The following is a 22,523-nucleotide window of genomic DNA, read 5'->3' on the forward strand; positions in this document are numbered from 1 at the left end:
GAAACGAGAGAAAAAAGGGGAGAAAATAGATAATCATATCAGGGATTAACTTTTTTAGCAGTAGAAATCAAGCATCTAAGCATTGACCTGTACTCGTACTGCTCTTCTGTTAAGGTAAGATATCATATGGGAAAAGGTGTTAAGCTTTAGACTAAGAGAGAGATAGATTAAGGGCAAGAACCGGATAATAAAAGATTGCCCTGTTTACCTTTTTTTACGCTATAACGCTAACAATACGATGATAACACGGGTTCGGTCGTTGTAGTGGAACGCAGGAGCATCGGTGGTTGTGGTGCTTCTACCTTAAAAAGGTGCATACAAGCTACTCGTACTGTATGCTAATCAAGTATTTAGTAGAACAAAAGCACTTTATCTGAAACATACCAATCAATCCGATACTTACTCAAAGTACTGTACTTGACATTTTACTCAGGTGCTTTACCTTGTCCCATATATCTTATTTGCTGTAACGGCCCGCTCGTTGACCAACACACCCGAAATACCCATTTTCACAAATACACCTTCAATACTTGCTTTTTAGCTATCTATCCGTTCTAGTCGACATACACGAACTCGACATCATCCTCTTCTTTCTCCAAGTCATCATTAAACCTCTCGTTGACGGTGTTGCAAGGTGAAGCAGTAGGAAGGATCCACCTTCTCGGACTTTTACGGACCACCATCTCTCCCATCACGAAGTAAGCTTTCAGTTGGGATACATCTGTCTTTCGGCTTCCGGCCTCACACAACAAACACAATTGCTTTGTATTCTCAACATAGCTAAAAAAATCCGCATTCAAGCAATCCGCACGGTCCTTCCATTATACCAATTTTCAGCTAAATCAGCTCCTCTCCCCCTCCTTTCACCAAATATTGAAGTCAGCTCTCCCTTATCTCAGACACTATTGGCTTCTTATACGTTTCAACATACCTTGCACTTAACGTCATCCTGCATCAAATCTTCAATAATAGTACCTAGTGCCAAATAATTCTATCGTTGAAACCAATAATCGAAATATACACGGCTTTTTGATAGATCTCGACGTGTTGTCATTTTTGATATCTATTAAATTTAGTATTAAAAAATATCAAGTACGGTATTTTCAGTTGTAAGGTGGGAAAAGGGAAAGAAAAGGAATTATCGTTAATCAAAGTGAGTATCCAAAAAGCTATATAGCAAATCTTCGTCATCAGTTTTATATATATGTGTGTATACGAGAAAACCCGAATCATATGGTGTCGATTTAGATAAGAACCGGATTAAGAGAAGGAACGGAACAACTTTAATTTATCACTTTGACTAGTTTGGAAAATTGGTAACAACTGGTAAAGCATCATCTGTTTCATTCAATTACAACCTAAATTTTCAATTCAATGGATATTCATATCGTTATCGCGTCTACGTGCTGCGTGAATTGGTATCCTCAGGCTGCACATCCTACGTCCCATTTATCCTGTCTTCGCTATCATTGTTGTGCTCGTCGCCAAATCCTATGCGCCGTGATAGCTGCTTGTTGATTGTTTGACTGGAATCAACCAATATGCCGATAGATTTAGCTGACATCAATCATGTCTTAACAGCGTCTCCATCATTGTGTCCATTTGACGATTCGGACACTGAACAGGAATTCATTCGTCATCGTGATAATAATTCCTTTCAAGATATAAACTCTTCACCATCAACTGTACACTTATTATCATCTCCCGTCATTCCATCTCAATTCTTACAACCAACACCACAAATAAGTGGTCATAAACGTCCATACGACGAAATGGAATTGTCACAGTCACGTGCGAATGCACATTCGCCAATATTGGCGACTGAAGGTAGTACTTCATTTCAAGCACATACATTAGCATTATTATCATTAATTTCACAACATCCTTCACCAGCATTTCCATTTCCAACAAATGGTCAATCTCAAGACTCTTCAAAAGGTCATTTAACTTTGTCAACTTTTCCTGGAAAGAAAACTCCAGCAGAAGAATCTATTGAGAGAGCTATTATAGCCTTAGGTGAAAGAGTTTGGGCAACAGAAAGAAATCAAGGTGTAGTTCATCAAACTGTTAAATTACCTCCTGGTCAACATCAAGCTTCCGAATTGTTAACTCCAGAATGGACTCCACCTATCGCTTCTAATGTCATTCCTCCTTTCGGTCAATCTACTCAACAACATCAACCACCCCAACCACCACCACCTCAAACACACACACCAGTTTGTCCAACTTGTACAAGACCTTTTGGTTTAACATCGGTATCTGAAAACTCTACTTTGCCTCAACAATCACAATCGGTTTATGCTTCACATCCATTATCTGTTTCTTTATCTACACCTGATGCTCAAATGAGACAATTACCTTCTGCACAACAATTTGGTTATAACCCACATTCAATCTTGACGACACCTTCTGGACAATCTGTTTTAACTGGTGGACCTGGTTCTGCTTCATGGTCAGTTGGTGATTCTGGTATGTCAGCTGAAAAAGAATTAGAATTATTAAAAGCTCAAGTTCAAGATATTGCAAGAGTTTGTAAAGCTGTTGCAACTGGTGATTTAACTCAAAAAATTATTGTTCCTGTTGAAGGTCAAGCTATGACTGAGTTGAAAAATATCATAAATGCGATGGTAGATAGATTACAAACTTTTGCTGTAGAAGTTGAAAGAGTTTCTTTGGAAGTCGGTACTCAAGGTAAATTAGGTGGTCAAGCTGTTGTAGAAGGTGTTGAAGGTACATGGAGAGAATTAACTGCTGTCGTAAATAAACTTGCTGCCAATTTAACTAATCAAGTAAGAAGTATTGCAAAAGTAACTAAAGTGAGTCGGAAAAATTCTCTTCAGCTGGAATGAATTTGGAAAACTGACATGATGTACGCCTTCTTTAGGCTGTCGCTAAAGGTGATTTGAGTGAAACTATCGATGTTGAAGCTTCAGGTGAAATTGCAGAATTGAAAACAACGGTTAATGGTATGGTTATGTCTCTTCGTACACTGGCAGATGAAGTTTCTAGAGTATCTCTGGAAGTAGGTTCTCAAGGTAAATTAGGTGGTCAAGCATATGTTCCTGATGTTGAAGGTGTTTGGAAAGATCTTACGGTTAATGTGAGTTGTCAAAAACTTAGATACTTCTTTGGGTCTACGTGAACTAACGTTTCTAACGTTTAAAAACAGGTGAATCGAATGTGTGAAAGTTTAACAACTCAAGTGCGATCTATTGGTAGTGTCACTACTGCTGTAGCAAAGGGTGATCTTAGTAAAATGATTGAGATAGAAGCTGAAGGTGAAATGGCTGTACTGAAGAATGTAAGCTTGCACAGGTACCCTGCAGGCAAAGTAATGTTAGCTAATTTGTTATACTTAGACCGTCAATTCGATGATAATGCAACTGACCATATTCGCCAACGAAGTGACCCGAGTGGCTTTAGAAGTAGGAACTCATGGTACTCTAGGTGGACAAGCTGTTGTACCCGGTGTAGAAGGTGTATGGGATGATTTGACAACCAATGTAAACGTAAGTCTCAGCTTATTCATTACGAAGAACGCAAAACGTAAACTAAGCTGACATGCCGGACTTCGTATAGAAAATGGCCAGAAACTTGACGGACCAAGTGCGAGAAATCGCAGAAGTCACTAAATCGGTCGCTCGTGGTGATCTTACCAAGACCGTTAACGCAGATGTGCAGGGAGAGATCTTAGAGCTTAAGATCACTGTAAACGATATGGTAAGTCGCATTTAACTGTACTGTGGGTATGCCAAACTAATTCTGCTGATTTGTCTAGGTTGCCCAACTTACTGTATTCGCTGCTGAAGTAACTCGTGTATCTCTTGAAGTCGGAACTGAAGGAAAACTTGGTGGACAAGCTGATGTTCCCAATGTAGAAGGAACCTGGAAGGTCTTAACGGACAATGTCAATCTGATGGCTTTGAACCTTACAACGCAAGTGCGATCAGTAGCAGAAGTTACGACAGCTGTAGCTGCAGGTGATTTAAGTAAAAAAATTGCTGTAGATGCATTTGGAGAAATTTTAGAACTGAAAAATACTGTAAATAATATGGTTGAATCATTGAGAAGTTTCTCATCTGAAGTAACGCGTGTAGCTAGAGAAGTAGGTACCGATGGTAGATTAGGTGGTCAAGCTAGAGTACCTGGTGTAGCTGGTACATGGAAAGATCTAACAGATTGTGTAAATATTATGGCTGCAAACTTAACCGAACAAGTACGAACTATTGCTCATGCTACTGTAAGTTCTTTCATCTGCGCTTGATCACAAACAGTCAAATGCTAATTAGTAATCGATTGTATGATAGACCGCAGTAGCAAGAGGTGATCTTACACAAAAAGTAGTCGGTGTCAAGGTATCAGGAGAAATCTTGGACTTAGTCAATACTATCAACAATATGATTGACCAACTTGCTATTTTCGCTGCTGAAGTCACAAGAGTAGCTAGAGAAGTAGGAACAGAAGGTAAATTAGGTGTACAAGCTGAAGTCGAGAATATAGAAGGAACATGGCAAGAAATTACGTGAGCTATATCGTTGTGTTTTCATCAAAAATCATGCGAAGCTGACGAATATTAATTGAATAGATCTAATGTAAATACTATGGCTTCCAATTTGACTTCACAAGTACGAGCTTTTGCACAAATTTCAGCAGCTGCTACAGATGGGGATTTCACAAGATTCATTACAGTTGAAGCTTCAGGTGAAATGGATAGTTTAAAAACTAAAATCAATCAAATGGTATATAATTTAAGAGAATCTATTGAGAAGAATACAAAAGCTAGACAAGAAGCTGAAATGGCGAATAGATCAAAATCTGAATTCTTAGCTAATATGTCACACGAAATTAGAACGCCAATGAACGGTATTATCGGTATGACTGTTTTAACATTAGAAAGTGAATTAACAAGACAACAAAGAGAAAATTTAATGATTGTTTCGAGTTTGGCTGGTTCACTGTTGACGATTATCGATGATATTTTGGATATCTCCAAGAGTAAGTCACTAGAACAAGTTGGTGTGAATTTGAGCTGATGTTCCTTTGCAGTCGAGGCCGGTCGAATGACAATGGAACAAATACCTTTCTCACTCCGTCTTGCTGTGTTCAGTGTATTGAAGACATTGTGTGTCAAAGCTTCTCAAAATAAACTCGATCTGATTTTCGACATTGATCCAACAATTCCTGATCAACTCATTGGTGATCCACTCCGACTTCGACAGGTCATAACCAATTTGATTGGTAATGCAGTCAAATTTACTACAAAAGGTCAAGTGGCATTGTCATGTAGAGTCAAGGGATATGTAAATAATGCGGTTGGGTTAGAATTTTGTGTAGCTGATACAGGTATAGGAATTAAACAAGATAAATTAGATGTTATTTTCGATACATTTGCCCAAGCTGATGGATCTACAACAAGAAAATATGGTGGTACGGGATTAGGATTAACAATATCGAAGAGATTAGTTAATTTAATGTCAGGTGATTTATGGGTTGAATCTGAATATGGTGCGGGTTCAAGATTTTATTTCACAACTGTTGCTGAAATGACTTCAACACCAAGAGAACAAATTATTGAAAGATTAGGTCCTTGGGCAGGTAGAAATATCTTATTTATTGATACTTTAGGTGACGAAACTGGTATAGCTACTATGTTGGCTGAATTAGGTTTAAAACCAATTGTAATTCATGCTGTATCGGAAGTTTATAACTTACCTCAACAAGGTTTAACTATGTTCGATACCATGATTGTTGATTCTTTGAAAGCTGTGAGTAACCGTTTAATTTTTGCCCAACATTTTTGGAAATTCCAGCTAACGAAGAAATTTCACAGGCTGGAGAATTGAGAGGTATTGAATACTTGAGGTACATTCCGATCGTACTCCTCGCTCCTGTAAGTCCGATCCAAAAAAGTCGTCAAAACGACTCCCGCTAATCACGTCTAATTTAGTCCAATCGACCACCCGGACCTGAAAACCCATCATTCATAGATTTACCTGAACCTCGACGTAGATTATTAGCATTACCTTCTGCAGGAGATCAATCGTTATCACCAATACCAGTTAAAGATTGTTTAGAAATGGGTATAAATACATATTATACAACACCATTACATCTACAAGAACTATCAAATGCAATCGTACCTGCATTAGAATCACATCAAATGCAACCTGGTGATTCAGTCAAAGATACTGTATTAAGTATTCTATTAGCTGAAGATAATTTAGTCAATCAAAAATTAGCTGTGAAATTGTTAGAAGTTGCTGGACATAAAATGGAAGTTGCAGATAATGGTGAAATTGCTATAGAGAAATATAAAAGAAGACAATTGGCTAGAACTCCTTTCGATGTTATTTTGGTAAGTCCACCTTGGTTTTCGGAATCTCTTGATATGATCGATCGTTGCCGGAAGTTGAACTGATAAATTTGATTTGTTAGATGGATGTATCAATGCCTGTTATGGGAGGTATGGAAGCTACAGGTTTAATAAGAGAATTTGAAGCGAATGAAGGTGTACCTAGAACACCTATTATAGCATTGACAGCTCATGCAATGATTGGTGATAAAGAAAGATGTTTAGAAGCTGGAATGGATCATTATGTGCCTAAACCATGTAAGTTGGTGAACCTTCACAATAGTGATAATAGTAACGAACGATATTGACATCTGTTATATCTTCAAATAGTACGAAGAGGTGATTTGATAGCTGCTATAGCAAGGGTTCTAACAACCAATCCTGCACCAATGTCAACTCAAGGTGGTGTACCTTTACAAGAATCAAATCAAACTTATGATGTTGGATTAGCAACTGGACCAAGTGGTACATATAAATAGTTTAGGTTATACCTTTAATGTTGCTTTTTTCCCATTTCTTACATTCCCCTCCCGTATATACCCCCAAATTAGAGTTATACAAGTATGATTTAAAAGAAATATAGAAACACGATAAAACTTCTTACATAGATCAAACTTTAGAATATATATACACATTCATACAAAAAAACCGATAGTATCAGTATCATCCTTGTAGCTTATTCATACATACGTTCGTCATTGGTTCGGTCAAAATTGGTTATTCTTTCATTTTTTGCTATTCAGATTATCGGGTATTCTTCTTTTTCTCTCTTTCTTGATCAAAATTTTTCTCTCTCTCACAAATCATAGGAAGTGTTATTGTGCATATGTATATTATATGAGATTACATCATTCTAGTTAGTTCATTTCATTATCCATTTAGGAGGATATACAAAACAGCAAAACAATAAGTTTAGAGAGATAGGATGTCTCAGAATCTGACTAAAAAGCGCCTGAAACGTGTATGAAATTACATAAAACATGTAAAAAGAGTAAACAACAATCCTCCGACACAGCACTGCACTTTGAGTCTTAATGAGTATTACGATTCTTCCAAGCTGTACGGGATCGAGATTACAAATTGCTTGTAATCGGATTAGCGGGAGAGTGATGAGACGTGAGTATAAATTAACCTTAGCTCTAGCTCCTTGATAAAATACTTGTAATACTTCGATAACCCTGATATGCGGTATGGGGAAATTAAACAAAAAGCTAAAGAGTTGTGACGCTATGCATGCATGCATGGTTTTTATTTTTACCCTAAAAATTCAGTAATTTATATTTTGAATGAGAAACCTTTAACAATTAGTTACGACCAGGCGGTGTTGTGCTTTGAAATTATCTACTATATCTCGTGGGATGAAAGAGATAGAGCTTTGACCACGACAATCTTTTCTTTTCGCTTTGTGTTTCTCATATCTATAGATCTTTGTTCACAATCATCCACTCCATATACCATAGCATAATACCATTTGACAATCCGCTATTTGTAAGAAGTGTAAGATCAAGGACGCGAATCCGACAGCAAGAATAATAGACCATCTTAAAGAAAGAGCACGCCTGGACAACGATTTCTTACGCGTAATTTACTGCACAAGTCTCCTCAATCATCAACATATAATATATAATATACATCAACCATAGTACATAAATATCTTTCAACCAGCACGAGATTATCCTCTCCTCCACGGAATCTCATAGAGTCCTTTCATAATGGCATCATTTCATCCGACACGTAGGGAGATAGTGTTAGTATCGATATTGTCAACATTGATGCTATTGTTAGTACAGTTTGACCTAAAAACACAACCATCAGAATCATCTTTATTAGGATTCAAAGTTGGTTTTAGTGGGAATAACGGTTGGGATAGTAATAGTAATCTTAGGAAACCAATATCGAGTGATTCTTTCGATGAAGATGATGAATCAAATCCACATGCTAAGACATCAAGAATCGCCGGAATGTCAGAAGCAAAGATAAAATGGGATGATGAAGGTAGTAGTACAATGACAAAAGTTTTAGGTCATGCTCCAGGTAAGTCTGATCTCAGATGTATTGATCGAAAACCTCAAGAAGGCCTGCTCCCTGTGATCGGCATCGCTAATACTCGATTTGAACTTGACCTCATAGGGTGGACGATATTTGACCAGATATATCTGTTTAACGGTACTTGGTATATAGTGACGGATAACCCATCAACCGTACCGCTTCTAAGGTTGATGGTTAGTACTGGTAACGAGATTTGGAATGACGAGGAATCGATAAAGGGAAGGTGAGTCGCATAATCTCTGTTTGATCTTTTTGGGTATCGTTGAAAGCTGATCTGTTTAAAAATAACAGAGAACCAACTGAAAAAGATATGAGAATTATATTTCCATCTGAAGCCAAAAGGTTATGGGGAAATTCAGCATCATTAGTTTCAGGATCCACTTTTTTAGTTAATGATCCTCCACAATTTTTAGACCATTATTATCATTTTGCAGCAGAATTATTAGTCGGATTATGGAGAACGTATTCATCATTAGATTTAAGTATAAATGCACAAGGTATAACGAAATTACCTAGTCCATCAAGAATGATTATGCCACATGTTCAAGCTGGAAAATGGAATGATTATGCGAAAATGAATAGTTTCTTATCAAGAGCCATTTTCCCTTCAATGTCATATGAATATTCGAATGACTTTTTAGATAGAACAGATACTTCAAGATCATTCATATTTGAAAGAGTTGTTTTCGCTGATAGAGCAGCAGCATTTAGAGGTCCAGAATTTGGAAAAACTTGGAGAACAGCTTCAGAAGCTGTTACTTTACCTGCATCAAAATATTGGTGGTCCCCAATAAGAAAAAATCTGATTGAGTTTGTTGGTGGTGGTGGTCATGCAGAATTAGAAGCGGGAGTAGCAGGAGACTTAGGCTTAGGTATTGGTTTAGACGCTGAACCTGATGTAGACTTAATTGCTTTAGAAGAAGAAGAAGGAGCTTTAGTCGAAGAGAAAGAAGAGTTATTAAAGAAATTGAAAAATGAAAAACAAGCTAAAATGGGTAAACCTGTTATAACTTATGTTAGTAGACAAGATTGGGGTAGAAGAATGTTAAAAAAGGAAGGCCATGAAAGTTTAGTCAAGGAATTGAAAGAACTGGAAAAAAAATATAATTGGGAGGTGAGTGATTGCTAATCTGGTTAAATCCGTATCAACCCTTAACCTACGATTCTTCGTATAAAAACGAAATGCTGTCCTGTATTTATGCGACCCCCTCGTATCTCCACTTATATCATGACTGACATCTGCATTTCATCAATTTACAGGTAAACATCGTATCAATGGATAAACTTTCACGTGATGAACAAATTCGATTATCAGCTAGAACAACAGTCATGATGGGTGTTCATGGAAATGGATTAACGCATTTATTATGGATGAACAATCAAAATCCAAGATCAACTGTGATAGAGTTCTTCTATCCAGGTGGTTTTGCAGAAGATTATGAATTTACATGTAGAGCTTTGGGTATGAGACATTATGGTATTTGGGATGATCAAGCTTTTACTGCTCCTGATACACCACAAGTAGCTTATCCAGAAGGTTTTCAAGGTAATGAAATTCCACTAAGTGAGTGATTATTCTCTATTTTCACATTTCCATACATTCATCTATCGAGATGTAGTTAAAGTCATCCGGCTGAATTATATTTTTTCTAATTACACTTCTAGACGGTAAAACTGTTGCAGACTTGATTGTTCAAAGATTATTAGTTGAAAAGCCTGAAAAATCACAATCACAGATACAACGTGAATTGACAGAATTGGAAAACCTCGATTAAAAAAGAAAACCATATTTAAAACCGCATGCTTCCTGCTCCATCACAACATACAGTCCAAAGTTTACAAACATCCTCCAGCACATTTCATTTCCTTGCAGCCTATCTTAGCATTACATACATATTCATTCGCATTCATTCACATAGATAAAAAGATCCTCTATTGTCAATTCTTCTATAGAAAGAAAGGCAAAACAAATTTTGTAGTCTTATAATTCATACCACATACACCATATATACCAGCCATGAATGCAATCACATGTCGGATATCTTCTCGCAATCATATTTGACTGCACTGTCAATTTGGGTAGACAGGGGTAAAGACGTGACTGAAATTTGAGCCTGATTTGATGTTTTTCTACGATAGTGATGCATGATTATTGTGGCTAAAAATACACTAACATCTTTTGATTCTTTTGGGTATATATGTATAACGTTATTTCTACTTAGATCAACACCGCACTTCTCTGTCTGTTCCAAAGGGAAATTCAACCAAATTATACTTTCTCCCTATCTCTTCCTTCGTAAAAACATGTGTGTTATTCAAATTTCGAAACCAAGCTTCAATTTTCGACTGTTCAAATCTCCACCTGTCATCTTTGGTTTGGTGTACTAGTCATCGCGTTGACTATGAGCCTTATTATAAGCAACTACAACTCTGCCGATTTGTTTGAAATACCATTCTCTAGCATTTTGTTCTGAAATAGGTAGGAATGGACCACCTCTTCCATCTCTATTCAATAAATTGATACCATTCGCTTCTAACGATAAACTTGCAAGGTCTTCAAAAGGCACTTGCCAAATTACTTTCAATCTTCGGAGTTGAACTTGAACAATTCGATTATTGGATAATATCGATACAGCATCGTCTCCTGGTAAATCGATATGAGCAACATAAGAATCATGGAAGAATGCTCCGGCATCTGTAAAGCGTATAATTGCGTCAGCGACTAGACATCAATTAAGGAGAAATCAATACTCACCAAGATCTTTCAGCCATGATTGACCTAAGGCTTCTCTAGCAGAGAACGGCTATAATCACAATATTATTAGTCAGTGTCTTTGGCGTACTTGACGCATGATGGCACGTACTCTCAAGACACCATCAGAAGATATGAATCTAGGTAATCTGACTCGATCAAGATCTGTTTGATCGAATACGGTCGTAGTGTTTCGTATACCTTCGGTGGAGGAAGATACGAAGTCCATAACTCCCACGACGGGTTTTGTAAACAATCTATAGAAAGTTGTGTCAGTTGTTCCTCTGAAATTAGACATTAGCCCGTCTGCTCAACTCACCCGACAAAACCTTTACCGATACCCTTAGTAAATCCGATTGCACCTTCCTTTTCCGCCCCTTCAATTGGTTTGGACTAACGATACACAACAGTCAGTTGCCAACGTTCCGTAATGATGAGTAACGTCTAATACAAGATAAACTCACTGCAACACCTTCGAAAGCACTAGTCACACTATCTGCAAACGCACTGGCACCGGCAGCGACACCGTATAAAGCATGTTTAGGTTTATTCCTTCTTCTAGTCATACGACGTTTAGTTTGATATTCCGCATCTAAAGTAGCAGCAGAAAGACCTTTTCCTATACTACCAGTGAATTTGGTCATACTATCTGAAATACCAAATACAGTCTTCTTTGCGAAACTTGTTGCACCCTATCACGTAGTAGATCAGCCTTTTGTCTTTAAAGTCAGTTTTCAGTTTGTATACAACTTACTCTAGCAATACCGAGACCGATATCTTTGTTACCATGCATGACAATACCTTGATATGGTTCATAAAATATATCAGAAAATCCTGAACTAATATTGTTGAACAACCCTACAGGATTACCTAAGAAATCGGCTGAACCGAGCACTCGGTAAATCTGGGATATGAACTGTTCTTGGTAATGCAATTGTACACGTTCTTGCAATGATGGGACACTCAATCTGACGTTTTCCAAGAACAGCGCTCGGAAGTTGAGTGGTGCTGCGTTGACGTTACCCAAAGCCATTGTCAAGGCGTTGATGGCATAGTAGAAAGGATTTCGTGTGGAAACCCTTTTAAGCTATTAGCAAAGCTTCTTATAGTATTCGTTGAAAAACTCACTTCTCATCCACATTGACTCGATCCGTTCTCATAAAGGACAGCTCTAGTGATACAGGTTGCAGCTGTAACGCCTCAAAGAAGACATCGGCTTGCGTCGATGAGATGTCTGGTTCTGGAATATCTTTAGGATGTTCAATGAGGACGCTATGAACGGATATTAGCTCGATACTTTCTACGCATTCGCGCAATGCTTACTCATGAGTCTCATCCTTCCATGCTGCATCTTTGAATTTGACGAAGTCTAACAAAGCAAACATAAAGTCCTCGTCCAGCTCCACCGTCATCGATTGTAGTAAGATTGTAGCGTATTTTACAAACACCACACCGTGTGCTATTGCAGGGATCAGTTAAACAAATTACATAAAGTAGCTGACGGGTTTCACTTACATTGATCTTTGAGCACAGCAACCGAGGCTTGAAGTGTAGGATGAGATTCTAACTCTTTCCCGTCTTTAGGTACGACTGTTGGATATAAGATGATAGGGAATAATCCACCAAATAGCTGGTTATCGATTTGAATCCATTTACAATCTACGAAAGCATCGTAATATTGAGGATAATCAGAGTAGCCCAATTTAAGTCCACGCACGGAGACGTATAGCAGTTCATCTGGTCGTTTCGTGATGACTGAAATACCTATACCTTCAAATTCGACTATCACGTTTAGAGTCGCCTTTTCGCTAACTGATACAGTCTCGTATGATCCCGCAGCTGACGATAATGTATCGGTACTATCGGTGCGTCGCATTGCTCCAGTGCTTCGTTTTGTAGGTTTGTACACACTTGTTTCCTCATTATAAGGGGACAAGATGAGCAGTTGGGAGCCACCATCAGCTTGGACATCGATGGACAACGCTGAAGAACGTTGTACATTGCCTGTGCGAGGCACTTTGATAGGCGGCTGAATACCAATAGCCATCATATCGATTGTATTGGCCAGAGGTATAGGTTCATTTTGACCATCATCAATCAGTAGCTTGATTCGTTTGTTTCTTGCTGTTGGCCAATCCCAAGCGTAGTCTTGTTCCGATTTAGCGGGTAAGAACCTGAGAGGTCGAGTATCTCGTGTACCGTCGTCATCCTGCACATGACATTCAGCTTTTTGCAAAGAACATATATCAGTGGGATGAGAGCTAACTCACCACTTGCTGGAACTTCAACGATAAACCAGTATCATTTCTCAGTCTGAGCGGCCATTGATCAATATCTCGAGAAACATAGATAAAGATACTGGAGCCTTCAAGGTGCGTGTCCACACGAAGAAGATAGGTTTTTTGTCCACGAGCAGTCTGTCGTTGCAAGGTGATGTGGGTTCGGCCGATATCTGCCATGTTGAAGGGCGCAGACCTGTAAAGGCATAAGCATAGTCGCAGCTGACTATCAACATGGATCAGAACTTACCATTTCAAATTAGGCTCATCAAACGCCATACTGAGTTGTGATGGCGCTTGGTGCTGTAATTCATGTATGGGAACTCTTTGGCCGGGTGCAATATCAATAACATTTTGTGTACTATGTTGTCTGATTTTGAGAGGATAGGCAAAGGTGTTTTTGATGAGGTAACGAGGAGCGATCGTTATGACCTTTGTCAATTTGTACTATCAAATCATCATTAGTCGCTATCCCACATCCCACTGGATACATCTATACCGTACTCACTTTGCCTATACCTTCCGTGTATGAGAGTCCTACATAATTATCACTTTCTCCCGATGCGCTAGTCATGACAATCTGCATATCGGCAGATACAGGCTCGAACGAAATAGGCTGAATGGGGCGTTAGCAAGATACATATAACTACGCATGGAAGCCAGCTCACCTGTGACCATTTGGATTCGTCAACTTTGAGATGCAATCTGTTCCGCTTATCCTCGTTAGGGAAGCCGAACACTATCGGAAAGTCAGCTTCAATGTTTAACAAGCTCGTATGATTTATATACTACTTACTAAACGGCGTGGGTGTTTCTCGATGATAATCATCTGAGTGATTTATGCATTCAGCGCGTCACCTCAACATATACTACCATTTCACTCACTAGCGAACAAATCCCTTCCGGCAATTGGTCGTTGTCCACCAGTCCAGGTTTTGGCAGCAAGATCGAAAGGTAAACCAGTCTTATTCACGAATATGAATGGACTGTAAACTTGTACCTTGAATGCTCCACCAGAGTTGGGGTAAGTGCTGAAAACCAGTCAACAATGTAGACTTTAAGCCGTTGACCTGTACTTACAAGTAATGTAGCTTCAACATCAATTTCAATCCTTGTTCATCAGCTAATTGGAAATGGTCTTCGATCGGTAATTCTACATCGTCCGTGTTAATTATAGCATAGTCACTCTGCTTAAGGTCTGTTGTAGAGATCGTTAGCTATGGCACCTTTGGGATATAATAGACTGAGGACCTACTGGTATCTTCCGGTGCAACACTGAGAAGAAGTAAATGACCAAGTTCAACGGTGTGGATCGGACTTGAGCCGCCTTTTACTAAGAAATTACTTGAACTGAGTCCAGTATTCTTATCATGTATTCTGAACTTGAGATCATAGGGCAAGAGATTCTCGAGCTCTACAGGTGCCCGAAGTGTTAGGCTCATACGAGGGTATATCCTGTTGGTTCCGTTATTAGTTAATAACTCTGGGGAAAACACGTAGTTGTGACTCACTTTGCAGCTGGATCTTTTGCATCGAAATTAGCTTGAGCTTGGAAGTAGAACGCCGGTTCTTTCGGAGTTTGATGTTTACAACTAATCGGTCGAATAGGCTTAGAAACAAGTTGTTTCCAATGTAGTGGCATGGACCAACTATAGTCAAAACCGAAGCCGCCTGTAAAAAAGATTATTATTGATCAGCTGAGCGATATCGCAACTTGATTGAGCTGACTTACGTAGTGGTCTCAACCTGAATCGTTTTTCGAAAGCGGCTTCTAATGGTAAAGGACATGATTCACCTGGTCCTATTTTCATAGCTCCTGATGACGCTTTACCATGAGAATCAACAACGATCATCTCGATAGGTAAGCTGGTTTGATTATCGATATTGAGAGTCGATCTGAATGTGATCACTTTGATGTTGTTTTCAAGCTTGATCTCACATGTAATTTGATGAGATACTCGGTCCAGTCGTGGTCGAAGTGTGAGGATATGATCTCCCTCTCTGTCAACTGAAATACCCCTTAATGCTTCCCAGGGGGTATCTTGAAGTTGAATGCCAAGAGCATTGTGTCTTACGGCCGAGACATTCTATAAAAGCAACTTTAGTATTCAAGCCCATGGGTTAAAACCGAAAGACTCACGTCTCGAGTATGTTTTCTATCCTCAAATCGCCAAGGTACATCTGCGCCATCATCAAGACGCTTGACACCCGTCACTTGCTTTTTAAGGTCTGCTTGTTCGGGCCAGAGGAGAATAGTAAGACCAGTTCTGTTTCTGATTCGGAATGGAGCATCGGTACCTCTACCTTCTTTGGCTCGATCTTTCTCCCTACTCCAGACAGTCATCGTTGTTATCGCTAATTCAATGAAAGCGGAACTCAAATTTAGTTCCAATCGTTCACTGGCACTTAGACGTATATTTAGTGGATTGTGACCGGGTCCAGCCGAAATCCGATTGACTCGTAAATCGAATTTCCAAGGATCCATCAAAGGCTCGAAATAAGAATTGGTTAGGTTGAAGTACCGAATTGAGGTGGTAACGGAAGTAGCCATTTTCAACTGCATACGTATTAGCTTAAATCACTGTAATAAATGAGCAGGTTTGACTTACATCGCCAGTCCAGTCGTTGACCATGACTTGGAACTCGTTTGTAGAGAGGTGAACCATAGGCATCTCCTGTAAATCACCAACAAGGACAAACTGGAATCCGTTGATACGGGCTTTAAGCTGAAAAGATGTATAAGCTTGTGATCAACAGGGGCCATTATAATTCAGCTTACCTGTTCCTTTGAAATCAAGACACGGGCTTTGTCGATCGACGATCTACGTCTGCTAACGGATGATCTTCGTCCACCGACTGACGTCCTTCTAGAGTGCTTGGTAGAGACTACGGCCATAGATGTGGTCTCTGTCGAAGCATCCGCACGCAAACTATCTCTTCTATTCTGTACTGGAGCTTGATCTTGACTACCTTCAGGTGCTAGAGCTTTTGTAGCGACAGCAGTAGCTTTATTGACAATGTCGGTAATCAACATCATATCGGTATATGAAGCTCTAAAGATGATGGGGTCCGGTATTTCAACTTCGAAACTTGTCATTTGTTGAGCACCTCTGCGACGTGTATCAAGTGATAGAGCAACGTTCAGGTCGTCTAGGAATTTGACTCGATCATTAGGTCTATCCATTCGTCCGAAAGACATCCCAATTCTATCTACCTTCAATGCTAGAATACTTTGTTGCGATAACAACACTTCCTTGATAGATAATTGGATAGCTTGCGTTTTAGGATTTGTGTCATCCGCGATGACGATGACTGTTGCATCGATGATTTCGACCCGGAAGGAAAGTCCACCAGCTTGTTTGGGAGCTTCATCAATTTCTTCCGGTTCTTCTTCCACTTGCTGGACCTCAGCTTCAGCGTCAGCTGGCTTCTTGAAAGGGCTGACCGCAAATTCAAGTAGCGCGGCAAGTGGATCAACTGCTAAGATAAATCGTGGACTATCGATCGTGACAATTGCCAAAGCCGATTGATCCGTTCCTCCAGCCATAGTGTATTGGAACATTCTACATACGAGTCAGTCATTCTGCCCCAAAGTACATGTAGTGAATGGGTCAACTCACATCTGATTTCCTTCATGTTTAGCAGGAGGAATGATATCTCTAAACATGCTATTTCCAGATCGGGTGCTTAGGAATGATAAGGTTTTGAGGGAAAATTCAGCTTCCATAGCACCATCAGATAGTTTCTTATAGCCAAGGTGTGTCTTCATCAAAGCGAATCGGGCAATACTACAATTCTTGAGATCTTCTGTTACAATTGCGTCGTTCGTGTATACTTCTAAAGCAACTGATCCAACAGAAAATACAAAGTCCATAACGGTCCAGAGTTGGGCTGATCCATCGCCATCTGACTTGATCACAGCAAGTTCAGGTTCAAGGCTGACATTGGGATCGTCGTTGGGAGGTGATTCACTTGTTGGGCTATCCGTTCGAGATAACGTGGCAGGAGTAGCTGGAATTGATTCAGGGGCAATGTCTGCGTCACCAATATCACTGATAGCACGAGGAAGAACCTCGATGACACTCATCAGTAGACCGTATTGTCGCTGGGTGAGCGATAATTTTACATCAGACATGTCGGTAGTAATCTGGTAATAAGGATTAGCAAAATTCAAAATGATTAATGGATAGACATACCTCCATATCAGCATGGTGAGGGTCGGATCTATGACTAGAACCACCAGCTTGCTTAATAGCTGCTGTTATAGCTACATCGTCTACCATTTGCAATTGACCTTTCTTGCCTCCAACCGTGATTTCGGATGCAACGCTGATACCTCGTAAACTAGCATCTATTGTGCTTGTATCGTTGGGATCGTTGAGATATTCATTCTTCGCTACTACTTCACCTAGTCGAAGAATCAAGATATCGGTTGAGGTGAGACCATCACGAGGTAGAACAATAATTGGGGTTTTGATGACTACATCGAAGTGCATTCTTGTCACTTCGGATGCACGTTGCACAGCAGCTTGTTGAGCAGCATCGTAAATTGCCTTCATACGAGCAAACTTGATGGCCCATGTGTATAGATCTCGAACAGGTTCTTCCATAAAGGTGAATTTGAGGGATCCGGTTCGAAGATGTACTGAGGAATTGTAGCCTGGGAAAGTTTCCTTGTCGTTGGGGTCGAAAGTCTCGTAACTAAAATCTGCAAGCTCTTCTCCTTCAATGGCTAGTAATTGTTTGAATGAGGGATCTGCGACAGTGTTATCTGATAAATCTTCTAATGTGATATTACCCAATTTAGCTGCAACTCTTAGAGTTCCTGCACGAAGCAATAAAGCAACATCTGCAGAAGGCAAACCCAGAAGGGCAAAACGGTTACCATTGTTTTCAAGCGATACTGCAAGGGATAATACGAATTAGCGAGTCCATCCTGATCACTTCACCTAACTTACCTTGAGCACTAGTAAGCTTGACTCTGATACGGAGTTTATCGTTATTTTCAGGTTGTTCCGGAGTTCCTGTTGCTGCACCAACTTCTGAGTTGGCGTTTTGTATCTGATTTTCCTCATCGTTTGGTACAAACGTGGTCATGATAAAGTCATAAAGCGATAAGATGGGTTCTGGCGCAAGGGTGATATTAAAGGTAGACAACTCTACATCGATACTAGTATCTACACCTTCATGAGTTGTCATGAACTCCGGAGACTCCTTTTGCACTTTGAGGTATTTGACTCGAAGCAATTTCAGATCGGCGGGTGAGTTATCGCCAGCATGGACAGAGGACAATATGGGCCGTTTGTTGCTACTTTGTTCTACCATTGATAGAGCGACGGCTCGTAAGAACAAGTCGACGGACATATCGTATTTTCGAAGGGCAAAAGTGAGACCAAAGTCCTCAAGCACGGCATCGGCAAATGCTTTCTCCGATGTCAGCGACGAAGATTTGTATAATGATGCCTGTAGTCTACCGACTGAGAAAGAGAATTCGAAGCTGATTTGACGCATTGCACTTTTCTGGCTCTGTATATATCGTTAGTAATGCGTTGAAACATGAAACATATAGAACATACCTCTGTCTGATCATCCCTCGCTTCGTAGAATTGATCTCCTTTTCCACCAACTGAGCTACTATCGTCCTTGTCAGTAACAGTATGGTGAGATACTATCGATCGAGTGTCATCGAAATTGTATTCCTCGATTTGAGCCGAACGGAAAGCTGTACGTGATTGAGTATGGGTTATTGCTGGTGCAGGTGCTTGTTGAGGAGCATCATCGTCGAATTTAGGGATAGCAACATCGATAAACTTCATCAGGGTTTCTATATTACGGAATGTCAGTTGGAATCAAGTCAGAATTCAACAAGCGTCACTCACTATATTTCCTATCAGAAAAGTTGACATGTAACTCAGGGAGATGACCAGCTATCTTAAACCTTGTCAAATTAGGAGCATTGACTATAGCATTCTGTACTGAGAAAGACATATTGATTCTCTCTAGAACATGTAGCTCGTCCCCACTCTCAGCGTGCTCATCGAGAGCACTCATACAGGCATCAATATCACCGCCCATGAGCAGTTGAGCGGATTGAAGGTGAAGATCAAAGCGGTCGTACATCAGATCTTCCAGTTGCTTATAATCGTCTTCAGAATACTGTCGACCTCTTTTACTTTGAACTTCCTTCAGCTTGTCTTTGTCGGCGAGTTTACTTCCCACAGATATATGACCAGCATCCAGAACCAACGTTTGACATTGTTTGACCTTGACACTATGAGAAAATTAGCAAAAGTCGAAAAACACGTTAGGCTGAACTCACTCCATGGGTATGATAATGATAGGAGCGTTCATGTCTAATTGGATATCAACAGTTTTGTGCTGCTCCAGAGCATATTCTAAACCCGCCCTAGTTTCTTTCCTGATACCGTCAAGGGTCTGTCCAGCGGCATCCAGCAATGCACCTATGGATTCCAGCTGACTTTCCGGAGGCGTGAAGAACTGAACAACCGCTTCGACGTATCCTCTATGATATATAATCTCCAAATGACGCATTTTTATGGTGACTGCATTATCCGCTCGACCATCCAGAGGGTTTTGTTCCACTTCCATAACGAAGAACGGATCTGCGTCATCTGGTAATGCAGCATCAATATGTGCTACAGCACCTTCAACGCCACCTTCAATGTCTAAACTTTGTTGACGTGATTTGCCATGGACTGTTTCCTCAATATCTTTCACTCGTACAATTTGTGGATAAAGTGAATCCGGGGTGGTACCATCGTAAACTCGGAAACCGCCAAGCGCTATTTTACCTTGCATCGAATCGGTAAGCTGAACAGCATCTGCTGAGAAGGAGTCGAAAACCAAAGCGATAATATCGTTGTTCTTGCCGTGAGGTTCAGTACGTAAAGAGAAAGAACCTTTGTTGAGTTTCGCCGATAATCGAGCTTTCATGAAATCTCGAGGCGTTGAACCGACCTCCTCTGTTGCGGCATTCGCGTCATAGTCGATTATATCGTCAATCTCCTTCTTCTCTTCTTCGGACATGCCTCCATCCGCGTCCGCTGTTTTAGCTGATGATCCCCATACCCATTCTGACCATGTTTGTTTGTGTGGTTGTTCTTTTAATCTTTCTGCTTCTAGTTTTTTCCTCGTGGCAGCGTCTTTTTTGGCTTTCGCTCTTGCTACAGAACGGAAGAACCGTATATCCTCGTAGGAAGATTTCGTCTCTATTTCAGCTAAAGCAGCGCCGTCCTGTTTTACCTTCAGCGTCAGACCGTTGACGAGAATGGCTAAAACAGGCATACACTTACTTCTACAGGTAATTGTTTCCCTTCCGCTAGGGCTAATTTCGCGACATACAGGTCCACGTATCTCTTTCTTGTATCTCGTCTTTCTTTTAGATAATCCCAGGTCCATCTTCTATTCTTCTCATGCACTTCTGACCTAATAGCTTCAAGAGCAAACTTGAGCCGCGCTTTGGCGGGATTCGTGTTGAATTCTTCTTCCGGTGGGCGGAATTTATGGTATTGATGCGTTCGACGATAGAAGTGGAAAACGTCCACAACCGATAGAGCATCTCGATATTGATCTCTATCTATAACAACACCAATCTCGTCAAAGATGACCTGAGCATCTACTTTAGGCATCTCATTCGACATAGTCTTGTTAATTATCGCACGCGCTTCTCCAGTAACAGGTTTTAGTATATATTGGTGATCAGGGGATCCGTCAAGCTGTGAGAGATGAATCAGCACAACGCATGTTCGCGGAAGAATTACAAAGACGCACCATAGCTTTCAAGGCATCTATCGTTCCCTGTCTATCCTCAGGGCCTTTATCCAAACTTTTTGTATCAGTGTCGTGATATACTGCCAAAGCACCTAGTTTGACGAGCTACCAAAAGTGTCAGTGAAGGAGTCCCGCGCTTCAGTAACTGAATTTACCTTGTGGACTCCATTCAGATTATTTTGAATGAAAGCTTCCACCCAATTTTCATCAGTAGAAACGGCTTTAAACTCATTAAGAGTTATACCAGCGGCAAATGGATGCTATGGACGTATGTCAGGTCAGCTTGATCCAGGTTTTCCTGCTATGCGTGTGGAATAAGTTGTGCTTACTTCAGGTATACTACTTCCATCCTCATATCTAACATGGATTCCTTTGATCTGAATCTGCACATTATCTACGATCTTCGATACGATGGCTCCAATATAAGTTTGTTTCGCTATACACGATGTCAATAGATGTTATATCAGATAGACATTTCGGGTATTTGTTTGAACTAACCTTCATCATTGCCTTCTTGGTGACCAACTTGAGTTGCAGCATTGTCGACAGCTTCTGCAGATTTCAACTTGTCTTGTTTTGATGCTTGTTCAATTTTTTCATCTTCTTCTGGATCCACTTTGCCTTGTGGTCTAGCTCTCGCTAATACATAAACGTCATCGATTATAACTTTAACAGGTTGACTTTTTAATGCGTTCCAAGGTATTGATAGTTGTAATGATCCGATATCACCCGCAACAATCTCAATTGGTAATCCAAATCTCTCTAACAATGATTTCTTTAAATGTAAATTCTTCAAATTCACTTGACCTGTCTCAAATATAATGAATCAACCGGAAAAATCAGTCATCTTTCGCTCTTGATTCTCAAATTTAGTAGAACCTATATGAATGCTTATATAACATACCTGACCATAAAGATCCATTTAAAGCATTTGTATCTAAATTCTCAACATAAGGTCCGACGTATATATTGAGTAATCGAACGGCAACATTCTTTAAAGCCTGCATGACCGCTAAATAGCGGAACAAATTGGTAGAGTGATCTCTCTAAGCTGTAATGATGTTTTTTCTCCAAATTATCTTGTCCAATACGTGATTGTTAGGTTGGTCTAGAAGAAATGTGATAAAATTAAGAATATTTGTATCGCTGCAAGTCTATTTGCTCTATGATCTAAAGAATGATATGAGAAGTAGAAACGAAACAAGTGATCAGGTTGTGGTTTAAGTGGACTATTAACGTCAAACACTCTTCTGCCGTCATCGTCATATTCAGAACACTCACAGGGAAAACCACGTGAGGC

General features: G+C 39.9%; 3 protein-coding genes across 3 annotated transcripts; 2 read left to right on the forward strand and 1 right to left on the reverse strand.

Moving 5' to 3' along the window:
• Nucleotides 1–1,541: 1,541 nt before the first annotated feature.
• On the forward strand, nucleotides 1,542–6,831 carry L201_001142 (uncharacterized protein; the record flags this gene model as incomplete). Its single annotated transcript, XM_066216935.1, has 13 exons — nucleotides 1,542–2,816; nucleotides 2,885–3,100; nucleotides 3,170–3,301; nucleotides 3,360–3,509; nucleotides 3,580–3,720; nucleotides 3,779–4,240; nucleotides 4,308–4,522; nucleotides 4,586–4,995; nucleotides 5,047–5,765; nucleotides 5,831–5,890; nucleotides 5,948–6,355; nucleotides 6,436–6,610; nucleotides 6,683–6,831. 13 exons carry the CDS (start codon nucleotides 1,542–1,544, stop codon nucleotides 6,829–6,831), a joined length of 4,512 nt encoding a protein of 1,503 aa, XP_066073032.1.
• Nucleotides 6,832–8,064: 1,233 nt separating this feature from the next.
• L201_001143 (uncharacterized protein) lies at nucleotides 8,065–10,176 on the forward strand (the record flags this gene model as incomplete). The annotated part of the gene is made up of 5 exons (XM_066216936.1): nucleotides 8,065–8,386; nucleotides 8,483–8,624; nucleotides 8,693–9,515; nucleotides 9,662–9,965; nucleotides 10,067–10,176. The coding sequence occupies 5 exons, from the start codon at nucleotides 8,065–8,067 to the stop codon at nucleotides 10,174–10,176; spliced, it is 1,701 nt and encodes a 566-aa protein (XP_066073033.1).
• Nucleotides 10,177–10,785: 609 nt separating this feature from the next.
• On the reverse strand, nucleotides 10,786–22,230 carry L201_001144 (uncharacterized protein; the record flags this gene model as incomplete). The annotated part of the gene is made up of 34 exons (XM_066216937.1): nucleotides 10,786–11,096; nucleotides 11,157–11,205; nucleotides 11,266–11,410; nucleotides 11,473–11,546; nucleotides 11,618–11,845; nucleotides 11,908–12,232; nucleotides 12,282–12,425; nucleotides 12,477–12,612; nucleotides 12,669–13,362; nucleotides 13,424–13,628; nucleotides 13,683–13,879; nucleotides 13,941–14,048; nucleotides 14,101–14,171; nucleotides 14,229–14,261; nucleotides 14,318–14,463; nucleotides 14,513–14,630; nucleotides 14,688–14,887; nucleotides 14,944–15,103; nucleotides 15,165–15,519; nucleotides 15,573–15,989; nucleotides 16,042–16,158; nucleotides 16,212–16,995; nucleotides 17,053–17,579; nucleotides 17,629–18,335; nucleotides 18,391–18,958; nucleotides 19,009–19,256; nucleotides 19,312–19,703; nucleotides 19,752–20,686; nucleotides 20,746–21,168; nucleotides 21,224–21,328; nucleotides 21,379–21,483; nucleotides 21,553–21,659; nucleotides 21,722–22,030; nucleotides 22,128–22,230. The coding sequence occupies 34 exons, from the start codon at nucleotides 22,228–22,230 to the stop codon at nucleotides 10,786–10,788; spliced, it is 9,546 nt and encodes a 3,181-aa protein (XP_066073034.1).
• Between the last annotated feature and the right edge of the window lie 293 nt (nucleotides 22,231–22,523).

This window comes from Kwoniella dendrophila, chromosome 1, assembly GCF_036810415.1.
Source record: "Kwoniella dendrophila CBS 6074 chromosome 1, complete sequence".
Classification (NCBI taxonomy): domain Eukaryota; kingdom Fungi; phylum Basidiomycota; class Tremellomycetes; order Tremellales; family Cryptococcaceae; genus Kwoniella; species Kwoniella dendrophila.